Source organism: Balaenoptera musculus, chromosome 7 (assembly GCF_009873245.2).
Source record: "Balaenoptera musculus isolate JJ_BM4_2016_0621 chromosome 7, mBalMus1.pri.v3, whole genome shotgun sequence".
Classification (NCBI taxonomy): Eukaryota; Metazoa; Chordata; class Mammalia; order Artiodactyla; family Balaenopteridae; genus Balaenoptera; species Balaenoptera musculus.
This window is the reverse complement of record NC_045791.1, coordinates 94,064,641-94,077,081: the sequence shown is the minus strand read 5'-3', so window position 1 is coordinate 94,077,081 and position 12,441 is coordinate 94,064,641. Positions and strand designations below refer to the sequence as shown.

At 36.5% G+C, this 12,441-nt stretch overlaps 1 protein-coding gene and 1 pseudogene across 8 annotated transcripts in view; one reads left to right on the top strand and one right to left on the bottom strand.

Annotated features, from left to right (window-relative positions):
• The window catches only part of USP37 (ubiquitin specific peptidase 37), a 94,445-nt gene that overhangs the window by 77,248 nt on the left and 4,756 nt on the right, over nucleotides 1–12,441 (top strand). For 7 of the 8 annotated variants that reach the window (XM_036859070.1, XM_036859069.1, XM_036859071.1 and 4 more), the window contains 5 exons: nucleotides 1,013–1,179; nucleotides 3,540–3,600; nucleotides 9,406–9,521; nucleotides 11,163–11,232; nucleotides 11,964–12,102. In XM_036859070.1, the coding sequence (XP_036714965.1) occupies nucleotides 1,013–1,179; nucleotides 3,540–3,600; nucleotides 9,406–9,521; nucleotides 11,163–11,232; nucleotides 11,964–12,102 (553 nt within the window). Of the gene's footprint in view, nucleotides 1–1,012; nucleotides 1,180–3,539; nucleotides 3,601–9,405; nucleotides 9,522–11,124; nucleotides 11,233–11,963; nucleotides 12,103–12,441 lie in introns of those variants that run through there. The other variant, XM_036859072.1, reaches the window with a different exon arrangement.
• On the bottom strand, nucleotides 3,967–5,464 carry LOC118898560 (annotated as a pseudogene).

Below are 12,441 nucleotides of genomic sequence, written 5' to 3'. Positions count from 1 at the left end.
TTTTAAAACAATCCATGTGAAATAAATCTGTAAAGGTAATTCTTGTTAACCAGTTGAATTCTTTTTATGAGAACTTCCTTAACTTACTAAGACGAAAATTTTTGCTTTGGTAAAGTGTTTGAGAAGGGAGGGAGGGAAGGAGGTTCCTTCCTCTTCTCCCCACTCTTACCTATATTAAAAATTATAATGAAATTCAGATAACCAGAACAAAATTATGCCTATATTATTTATTCCAGCTAGCCGTAATCTAGAGATTGAGAATGAACAGAAAGAAATAAAAGGTTAATATTTTTTCTTACCTCCTTGGATGAATGTTTTAAACATATATGTTGTCATATACTTGTATGGTACATGAGATGTTTATTACATATTTTATGTAGCTCTTCTGATTTAGAATATGTTCAAGGCTCATTTGATTATTAATGTAAGAATGCTCATATGACATACAGTGTAATAAATGGGAAAATCTCAATAATTAGCTTAATTATTCTATCCTAATTCTTACTTCATTTACTCTAAACAATACTTTATTCCTAGTACTTGGTCATGTGACATGACCTTTGAATATGGCTATTTATTCTTCTCCATCCTTAACCATAGTGTTTCTGATGATTGCTTAAGTTTCAGAACCATTGCTGTAGGTCAGTGTTTCTCAACTGAGGGCAGTTTTGTCCCCCAGGAGACATCTGACAATGTCACTTTTGGTTGTCACAACTGGGGAGTGTGGGGTTGCTACTGGCATGTAGTAGGTAGAGGTCGGGAATACTGCTAAACACTATACAGTGTACAGGGCAGCCCCTCTCCCCGCGCCAAACAAAAAATTATCCCACCCAAAATGTCAATAGTGCTGAGATTGAGAAACCGTGATCTAGATATGTAGTAAGTGAGATTGTGTGTCCCAAGCAGGTTATGTCTGAGGTTAGGATACATTACTCTTTGAACAGTGCATGTCACTCTAGTGCAGAGAGTTCAGTTTATAAGAGGATATCCCAGTTATGTTCTGCTTCCTCAGATCCTGCCAGTTTTACTGAGATAACTAAAGACTGTGATGAGAATAAAGAAAACAAAACTCCAGAAGGATCTCAAGGAGAAGTTGATTGGCTCCAGCAGTATGATATGGAGCGTGAGAGGGAGGAACAAGAGCTTCAGCAGGCATTGGCTCAGAGCCTTCAAGAGCAAGTAAGAGATATTTATATTGCTACTTTCTCCATACCTGTCTTTTCCAAGAAATAGAACAATAATAATAGTGAAAAACATTTGTTAAGCACTGTGTGTCAGGCATTATTCCAGGTGATTTACATACGGTGAACCACTGAACCACCAAAACAAACTAAACTTGTTTGGGGCTTTTGCCTTGGGTTTGAAACAGAAACATTGATTGTTTTTTCTTTTTTAAAAAACCCAAATGCAACAAAATGTCTTGTTGGTTACCTCCTATTGCTATAATTTATTGCACACTAAAGCAAGATGAGTTGTTAGAGATCATCCCTAGTCCAACTTTATTTTGCAAGCAGTTGAAACAGCCAGTATACCATGATGATTTTATCATTAATATTTTAAGGCAAAATGTTTGTTTTGGTCATTTTCTCACAATATGAATCCTTTCCTATGAATTATTTGAACATAAAATTCTCAGGAATATTGTCTGAAATTTTAGATTTTAGTCATAGACTAACATTTATCTGCTCTTTTCTTTATGTAGTAATCTATTCTTCAATTTTTAGTTCTTTATGCTTGTATTTGCCAAAGCTGGTTGATTTGCACTGTTGCAGTCAGCTGAGGTATCTGACTAAAAGGTGATATTTTGATGGTTGTCTAATCCTATACAATACATGTTAGTAATAAAAATTTGCCAAGACTCCCTAGAATGAATGCACAATTTTAGTGTTTGCAAATATCAGATTAAGAAATCTAATGTCACTAGAATATTGGGTCTTAATTTAAACTGCACATTAATATTATCTGGGGAGCTTTAAAAAAAATACTGATGCCTGGGTGGTTCTGCCCCCCAGAAATTCTGATGTAATTGATCTCAAGTATGGTCTGGCATCTAGATTTCTTTTTTTTTTTTAATAAGGGTTTTTTTTAAAAAAAAACAAAACTTCCCCCAGTGATTCTAATGTGCAGCCAAGGTTGAGAACTCCTGCTTTAAAACTATTTCAGAGCCAGCTGCTCTGTATCCTTTTATTGATATTTATAAGAAGTACCTCCCTAGTTGCCTTGTCATCAAGATGTGTATATGTCAAACTGTCTTACAAATAATATATAGTAATCATTTGTTGTAGAAAACTTAGTGTAAAAGACCATGGTTTGGCTTCTTAACAATAGTTGCTTATAGTGCAGAAAAAGAAAAAATTCAGCAACCCTCCTTTTCTTAGACAAAAGACATATATTTTTCTTGTCAGCTGACCCGTTTAAAACTACCTTATTTGTCTCAGATATGAGGATAGGATTATGAGATGAAGTTTCTTTAGTTTGATATACCTGCATCATTCTATTAATTACTAAAAGAGAATCCTTTACCTTCTTGTTTCAGCATAGACTTTATGTACTTGGATAAATTTAAGTAATCATATTTCCTCTTAGAGAACACCTCTGTAACTTTCTTGAACACAGTACTATTGCTCCCAGGACTATAATGCAGAATAGCTCATTCTAAGCTTCTTATACATTTAAGTAACTTTAAAAACAAGTCTAGAATTGAGAAAAGTATAAAACAATTTTACTTTTTTTTTTTACTCATGTATCCTTTGTAAGTTATCTTTTCTCTGAAAATGAGAAGGAAATTTTTTTTTGTAGTAAACATTTTCCTATTCCTTTTATAATGAGTCATCTAGTTGAGACATTTTCAGAGGTACAATTTTTTTCTAAGAAAACCTCGTATGTATTAGAAAAGCAACAGTCAGCAGCATTCATTTAGTATTTACCAAGCTTCTTTTACATGTTTATGGTTTCTTTAACAAGAATAAAAATAGAAATCTATGAAAAATATGTTGCGGAAATATTGTTTATCTTGATGTCATAGGCGTAGGGTCTGTGCTAGAGCCAGCTCCCTGTCAGCTTAGGAGAGCCCACTATACATACTTCCCAAATCTGCATTCAGAGTCACATTGGTAGCTTAAAATTGGCCATGGTAGGAGTATTTATACCAAGGAACTTGGCAAATCCTGTAAATCAGGGGAAGAAAAGAGAGCTATTTACTTAGTATCTGCTATGTTCCAGGAATTTCATACATGTTAGAAGAAAAGGAAATTACATCATAATGTCACATTGAATGGCTTTTGGTTGGCAAGCCAAGCGTCATTAACTAGAAGAGATAGCATTTAAGCCTTTTTAACCCCCACGTTTTTGTTTTAGGAAGACAGTGTTGGAAAAAGTAAAGAACTTCTCCACATCCCTCAAGAGGTCATATTCCAAACATCCATAAGATTATAGAAAACATTATTAGCAAATACTTTCAGAGCAGCGGATTTTATCCTCATTAAATAAGTTTAATCAATACTTCTTTAAATACCTTAGTTTTGTTCTTATCCCTTTAGGAGGCTTGGGAACAGAAAGAAGATGATGACCTCAAAAGAGCTACGGAGTTAAGTCTTCAAGGTATGGAGATTAATTACATTTTTTAATATGCTGAAATGTATCACAGAAGAGCATAAAAAATGTTTTTGTTATTTTTAATAACAGTAACAAATTTGAACACCTCCCAGGTAAAGATATAGAACCTTAGAAGTTACCTGTATACGCCTTCCCTTCCCTCCCTCCCAAAGGAAACCACCGATCTGACATTTGTATTCATCATTAACTTACCTTTTTTAAAAAAAAAGTAATGTTACCATGCATATTCATATCCCTAAACAATACTTTTTTGACATTTTAAATATGAGCTTTATTTTAAATTTAAAGAAACACTGAAAATAAACACTTTTTACAAATTATATCAAACACTTAAAACATAATCTGGGAATGTTAAACATTAATTCTTAATTCAAAATAATGACATTCATAGAATACATCCTGGTGCTGGCCAATATCGAGTTTACTTAAATCTAGTAGATTTTATGTAAGCTTAACCATTAATCCTTCCTAAAATTCGGTGATTATGATTCAACTTTATAAGGTTAAGCAAGTCTTCTGTGTAATACCCTCATATAACTTTTTCAAATACAAACATTTATACCAGCAAGGAAATTATTAAAACGTATATAAATTATGCTGAGGGGCTTGATTAAAAGGCTTTCTATATGGAGAGAGGCATCTCACCTTAGAAAGCACACACACACACAAAACCACTTAATTGAATATAAGATGCCAGGACATTCTTTTAGTTATGTTACACAGCACACTGCACGTTTATAAGTGTCATTCTATTATGTATGAACTGAAAACATAATATTTTTTAAAAAGCCCTTGCCACGAGGGAGTGGAATATGCCTGCATTAAGCACAGAAACGCAGAGCTTTTTACAGGATGTCAACTGACTGCCTGTCTCCAGCTGGCTACCAGGCACCACTGAAAACTGTCACCACCCTCAGAAAGACAAGATGTTCTTGTTAATGATGTCCACGGCCTCCAGAATCTCCTCCTCCTTGATCACAAGCGGAGGTGCAAACCTGATGATATCACCATGGGTTGGCTTGACCAGAAGTCCATTATCTCGAAGTCACAGACATACCATGCAAGCATCACAGTCTTTGGTTTCTCTAATAACAATAACATTTAATAATCCTTTTCCTCTTACAGCAGTTACAATATCAGAAGGTAGCTTCATGTGTTCATTTCTCAAGAATGATACCCATTTGTCTGCCTTTTTCAGCAAGGTTTTCTTCTTCCAAAACCTCAAGGGCTGTGATGGACACTCGGCAGCCTAGTGAACTGCCACCGTACATAGAACCATGTTCCCCTGGTTTAATGGGCAACATTATTTCATCATTATACAACACTGTGGATACAGGGTATAAACCACCAGAAAGTGCCTTTCCTAGAAGAACTGTATCAGGTCTGACATTTTTGTGATCCATAGCCAGCCATCTACCAGTTCTGGCCAATCCTGTCTGTATTTCATCAGCAATAAACAGAACCTGGTCCTGGGTTTAGAGCTCTTGCACGCCCACAAGGTAGCCTGGATCCAGAACAACAACGCCTGCTTCACCCTGAATTGGTTCCATCATGAACGCCACAACATTTGGATCCTGAAGTGCACGCTCAAGAGCAGGCAGATAATTATGTGGAGTGATTTCAAAACCTGACATAAATGGTCCAAAACCATTGTAACTGGTTGGGTGTGTGGAACTGGAGATTGCAGACAATGTTCTACCCCAAAAATTTCCGGCTGCAAAAAGCAATCTTTGCTTTGTGTTTTGGGATACCCTTCACCGTAGTATATCCCCATCTCCGAGCAACTTTGCAAGCACTCTCTCCAGCCTCCACTCCTGTAATCATAGGAAGAACTTCGTGGTAGTTGAAAAGTTTAGTAACATACCCTTTCTTTTTTTTGTCTGCGTTGGGTCTTCATTGCTGGGCTCCAGCTTTCTTTAATTGCAACGAGCGGGGGCTACTCTGCTGCGGAGTGCGGGCTTCTCATTGCAGTGGCTTCTCTTGTGGAGCACGGGCTCTAGGTGTACGGGCCTCAGTAGTTGTGGCACGTAGGCTTCAGTAGTTGTGGCTCACGGGCTCTAGAGCGCAGGCTCAGTAGTTGTGGCACATGGGCTTAGTTGCTCCACGGCATGTGGGATCTTCCTGGAACAGGGCTCAAACCCATGTCTCCCTGCATTGGCAGACGGATTCTCAACCACTGTGCCACCAGGGAAGCCCTAGTAACATACTCTTTGTATTCACCAGGCACGTTGTTGTAGAAAGCTCTAGACGTTAAGGTCACTTTATCCACCTGACTTTTCGAAGCATTCACAGTCTTTGGATGACAGTGCCCTTGGTTGATAGCACTGTAAGCACTGAGAAAGTCAAAATATTTTCTGCCTTCTACATCCCATATGTAAATACTTTTTCCTCTCTCCAGGGCTACAGGTAAAGGGTGGTAGTTGTGGGCACCATATTTAGATTCCCGTTCAAAAATGTAATCAGAGGATGGAGGACCTTGGACTGTTTTTTTAGTTGCAGCGGATGTATTGGGTTGGCCAAAAAGTTCATTTGAGCTTTTCCGTACCATCTTGCAAACTTTTTGGCCAACCCAATAGCAGAAGCCACTGAAGAATGAATTCCACGGTGAAGGACAGCAACAGTCTGCACATGTGCTAGTCTGGAAAACATGATGTCCTTCAAGTAGGAATATCACCAACCATCCCTTCTTCCCACGGTTCAGATTAGAATACAGATTTTTAACCCAAGATCCAGGGATGGTCTTCACAGGGTCCAATAACTCCTGGCGGCACCTCCAAGACCAGCCTAGGACACGCGACATCAACTGAACAGCTGCCCTGAACAATATATTTTTTTAATTTTGAAAAATTAAATAGCAAAGACAGTCTATCTGTAATCCATCTGTATGACAGCAATACTGCCACTGTTAAGACTGCTAGGAGAAGATAATGTGACTTCAGTTTCCCTGTGAATTTATAAGAGCTCACTCGGGAAGCCAGTGAGACAAGTCGTGAATGAGTATTTAGAAGCGTAAGGTTCACCATAGTCAGGGGATTTGGCAGAACTTATTTATGGACCATGTGCTGGAAGTCTACCAGGACAGGTAGTCACGGGAAGTGAGCTAACTCTGTATTTTCTAAGATCACTCTGGTCTTTCTCTGGCTCTGAGAAATAGATTAAAGCAAAACACTTTGCTGGTATAAAATGAGTGTTCTAGGCTGATCTAGACACCAGGGGATGGTCAAGAGAGCAAGAATTTCACTGGCAGATGGTTGAGACAGTTACAAATAAGAATTCAAGCTAGGCTCACCTAGGCATTCTGTCCTCAGATTTAAAAGATGGTACAATGGTGGTGATGACTGACCGTCTCAAGTCATATTGTTCCAGTCTGGACTGGTTGCCCTCTACATCCATGCACAGATATCCTGAAATCTCCCTAACCGTTCTCCAGGGGATTCCCTCTGATTCGCTCTTTTGTTCGAATCTCCCATTTCCTGTATGACTCTTTTCTCATCCTTTGTGTACTTATGCTTTGATGGAGAACATCCCCAGTAGTTTTCTTGAAAAAGCGGGGATGTGACTTAGATTTTTTGGAGGACTTGAAAGTTTCATTCTGCCCCAGTATTTGACTGATAGTTTGTCTGAATATAGAATTCAGTGTTTACAATCATTGTAAAAGCATTGTTTCCCCCCACCTTCATGCTGTTGGGCAATGACAAAAGTCTTGTTTGCTGGGTTGCTGTATGAGAAGTCTGAAGCTGTTCTTTATTCTGATGTGACATCTTTTTTTTCTGAAAGCTTATAGGATCTTCTCTTTGTTTCCATTGTGATTAAGTTTCACAGTGATGTGCCTTGATGTGTGTCTGTTTCATCCATTTCTGCTGAGCACTTAGAGGATTATTTTAATCTAGAAACTTTTGTCCTTCAATTCTAAGAAATTTTCACTGATTTCCTTCATTCTACTTCCTCTCTTTTCTCTTTTTGAAACTCCTATTATTCAGACATCCTAGTCTGATCCTCTTAATTTTCTCATCTCTTTTCTCTGTTTTCCATTTTTTTGTTATTTTGCTGTACTGCCTGGGAAGTTTCTCCAACGTTATCACCAACTCCAAACTTTTTTTTAGTATTTTATTTCTATCATATTTCTAATTTTCAAGAACTGGTTTTTGTGATTGTTGCTTTTTTATAAGATTTTGGAGTGGGGGTGGTTCATAGAAGCAATACCATCTCAACTCTCTGAGGATATTAAATACGGTTCATTTTTTTGTTTATTTGACATTTCCATCTCCCTGAATAGATTCTCTTTTCTCCAGATTGCTCTGTCCTGTGTGTTTATTATGGTCTTTATATTCCTTGTTAGAGTCTTTTTTCAGTAATCTAGTAATCCTTGGCTGTCAGCTCATGATTAAGAGTAGGGGACTAGCAGAAACTAACACACCATTGTAAAGCAATTATACTCCAATAAAGATGTTAAAAAAAAAAAGAGTAGGGGACTAAAAAGATGATTGGAAGCTCTGAGTATATGAATAGCTAGGACTTGTCAACTTTGAGTTTTACAGGGTTTTACTGTTTGGGGGATGATGTTAACATTTTAGGCCTTCCCTTGGGCTGGTAAGATTCCTAAAGAAAGTTTTCTAGTCCCTTGCCCTTGCCTACAGGTAAAAGATGTGGCTGCCAGAGTTCTAGAAGCCAAGTATAGGCATAGGGCTGGGGGTGGGGGTGAGAGTTACATTCATCTTTCAATATGCACACTGTCGCCTACTCCCCTATTTTCAGTATGGTACTCCCCTGTGCCTGGAATCCTCCAATCCAGAGACTGTTTTACCAACTCTCCAGAGAACAAAGCTGCCGACCTCTGTCATTGCCCAGCAGCATGAAGTAAGGGGAAGTGGATCTAGGAGTCTGTAACTCAAACAACTTTCACCTAATCCTTATTTTTATCCTCTTCTTAGCCTCCAGTTTTAGAGATACCTGCTATTTCCAAATTGTATGTCTTTTGAGGACTCTGTAATATAAATTGGATTGGTTCTCAACTTTTCCATTACTGGCTTAAGTTTGACTTTCTTAGGTCTGCTAAGTCAGTCACCCCTCTATATTCCAGAGTCCAGAATTTTGAGGCTGTAGTCTTTTCCTGTTCTTCCCATTCTTAAGTGTTCATGTCTTTTAAACAACTCTATAAAAAAAAAAAGAGTCATTTATACACAGATGCTCCTGGGATTCTTTATTTGAAGCCATTAGTTAAAGATGGATTCTTCCAGTGGAAACACATTAAGGAGAAAAATTGGACCTTGGATTTATTTGTTTAGTGTATTTTAGGTAAAACTTAGGAGTGTAAGGTTGAATTTCCATTATTTTTGTTAAATTTCAAAGTATGATTTAATGTTGAAGAAAATGAAAGGATGTTGATCTTCTTATGGTCTCTTTTCTGTCAGATAATTTATGTTTGCTGTTGGCACCTATAATATGCACCAAGTGTGTCAAATCTAACATATAGTTTATATAATAGAGAATTCAGTGAAATTGGATTATCTGTAATTTCTTTTTTTCAGTTTTATTCCTTTCTTAAAAGAGTATTATCCCCTTTCTTATAAATATATTTAAAACAAAAGGGAACATTTCTTTTACAGATAACTGGTGCCTGAATTTTTATTCCCTAGAGTAAGCTGGGTGAATTGGAACCCTAATAATAATATGTTTTATGTTTCTTAGAATGATAAAATGTGTACTTCAAGCTGTTTTATACCTTCCCAATCGTATCTCTTTGTGTCTATTCCAAGAACTTTTACAAGACTTTGTCTTTGTGTTCTTCAGAGTTTAACAACTCTTTTCTGGATTCATTGGGCTCTGATGAGGACTCTGGAAATGAGGATGTTTTAGATATGGAGTATACAGAAGCTGAAGCTGAGGAACTGAAAAGAAATGCTGAGGTGGGTGACATTATATTCCATTTGTAGGTCAAGTTGTCAGTACTACGCCTGTTGTTCCTTATCTTCAAAGGCCCCACTGTCAATGTCCATTCCAGGTCCCCTTCTGACCCTTTGGCAGCCATCAAATGGTCTTCACTTTCTCTTGGCCTTTGCTCCTCATTTCTTACACAGAAGATTCTCAAAACAAAATGAAAAAACAAAAAAAACACACATCCTGATCACCTTATGTGCATGTTAGGTAATAACTTAGTAATAGTTCTCAAGGTCATATGTATATTAAATCACCTTCCGTTCTACCAAAACTATTTTATCTTTAAGGTTAAATACTAAAAATAATTGATTGTTACTCAGTAAAAACTGTTGATGACATTAACTAGAGCACTTGAAATCTTTTTTTACCCTAAATAATTGCTTTTTTCCCATTTTCCAAATTTTTTGTAATTTTAATTACCCAGGATCCCACTATTCTAACACAACTACTGTTAGCATTTGATATATTCTTTTATCATCCCTACCCCAAAGTACCCTAAGTATGCTTTTAAAAAGTCATAGAATAAGTACAGTTTTTATCCTACTTGTTAAAGACTATAATAAGCATTTTATTTTTAATGGCTATACTGTATTCCATCAATGAACATGCTGTTTATTTTATTTAATTTTTAGTTAACATTGAGCATTTAAGTTGGGTTTTTTTCATTATAATAAATAACATATCGAGGAACTGTATATGATTGTAGTGTTTTCTATGTTAGGATTTTCTTCTTTAAGGAAATTCCCAGAAATAAATTACAGCTTCAAAGTTTTTGCACATTTTAATGGTTTCTGGCTTACCTATAAGCTATATTTCTTCCCAAAATTATATCTTATAGTGCTGCCTGAACTGTGTATGATTGTTAATGTTTTCTATATTAGGATTTTCTTCTTTAAGGAAATTCCCAGAAATAAATTACAACATCAAAGTTTTTGAACATTTTAATGGTTTCTGGCTTACCTATAGCTATATTTCTTCCCAAAATTATATCTTATAGTGCTGCCTGAAGTCCATGAATATCACTTTTCAGTTGTTTTACTTTTCTGCTAATAATATTTTAATAGCATTTTAAAAAATATTTAAAATGTAAAAGTTCATCCATAATCTCTACAGCAACACAGCAACTCTTTTCATTTTTTCCATTCTGTTTTTCAGTACTTAGCCATTAACATATCTATTTTATAGAACTATAGTTATTTTATGTGTGTTCATGTAAGTTTGAAAAACAAGTTAACATGTTGCTGACCCACATATTTTTTCTTTAAATAACTGAATAATACTGTACTGAGCTGATATACCAGAAACCATTTAACTATTACTGAGCGTATTGTTAGTTCCAAATTTTCATTATTATAGATAATGCTACAGTGAATAATTATATACATATATACTGTTTCCTTCTTTTGCATTATTTTCTTAGGATAAATTCTTGGGGAGTAGAATTCTTGGGTCAAAGGATATGAACAATACCAACCACTGGGTTTTTTTATTGAGTCTAACCCCCCACACATTGAAACTTTGCCATGTCAGCTTTGATAATAAATTTAAAATTAGTGTTTTGCTTGTATTCAGATGAAGAGTTGAAAGTCATGCCCACTTCTGTTTTCCAGACAGGAAATCTTCCTCATTCCTATCGGCTCATCAGTGTTGTCAGTCACATTGGTAGCACTTCTTCTTCAGGTAAATGGACATTAGGATTTCAGCATTTTATAAATGGCCTAGCCAGCATTTACTCCTTATTGGGTTGCTCTGAGCCTAGCTTTGTGAGGTGTAAGTTAAACACATCAAGAAAAACTTTGAAATCTTTTCTTTGATCACACTAAGTGTGAATTGTGTTAATAGGTACAACTGTTTTGATTTCTCTATTCACATGTGACCCAAATGTCCCTAAACAAAATATATTTATCAAAAAAGTTGTCCTGGTATAGTAAGGTGAAATGGGGTTGGCTGTTTCTCTTTCTGAAACTTCCTGTCCCTGAGAAAAATTCAATACTTTTTTTTTTTAATTTGTTTATTATTTTATTTATTTATTTTTGGCTGTGTTGGGTCTTCGTTGCTGCGCACGGGCTTTCTCTAATGCGACGAGCGGGGTCTACTCTTCAGTGCGGTGTGCGGGCTTCTCATTGCAGTGGCTTCTCTTGTTGTGGAGTGTGGGCTCTACGCGCACGGGCTTCAGTAGTTGTGGCACACGGGCTCAGTAGTTGTGGCTTGCGGGCTCTAGAGCACAGGCTCAGTAGTTGTGGTGCACGGGCTTAGTTGCTCTGCAGCATGTGGCATCTTCCTGGACCAGGGCTCGAACCCGTGTCCCTTGCACTGGCAGGAGGATTCTTAACTACTGCACCACCAGGGAAGCCCCTTTAATACGTTTTTTTTTAAAAATAACCTTAATTTTAAGATTTTATTTATTTCAGGTCATTACATTAGTGATGTGTACGACATTAAGAAGCAGGCTTGGTTTACTTATAATGACCTAGAGGTATCTAAAATCCAAGAGGCTTCTGTGCAGAGTGATCGAGATCGAAGTGGTTACATCTTCTTTTATATGCACAAGTAAGAAACTTTGCCTGATCTGAAGCCGTGGGCTAAAAATCACTTGAATTCTTTTTTTTTTTTTCTTTAAGGATAAAATGTTCCCATCAATTAATTGGTAGACAATTTATGGCTTTTATTGTCTTTGCTTAGGGCTCATGTCTTGATATTTCCAAAATATTTTTTCTCTTAACTTACACAGTAGAATCTAGGTATAGAACTTAAGATCTTTTTATGATGGAAGCTGTCCTGTCATAAAACTTTTTGGTCTTTCATTGTATCAGCTAGAAGATCTGAGTTATATGGATAGGAACTACATAGCATTTCTATCAAAGCTAGCTATTGCCATTCCCCACTAAG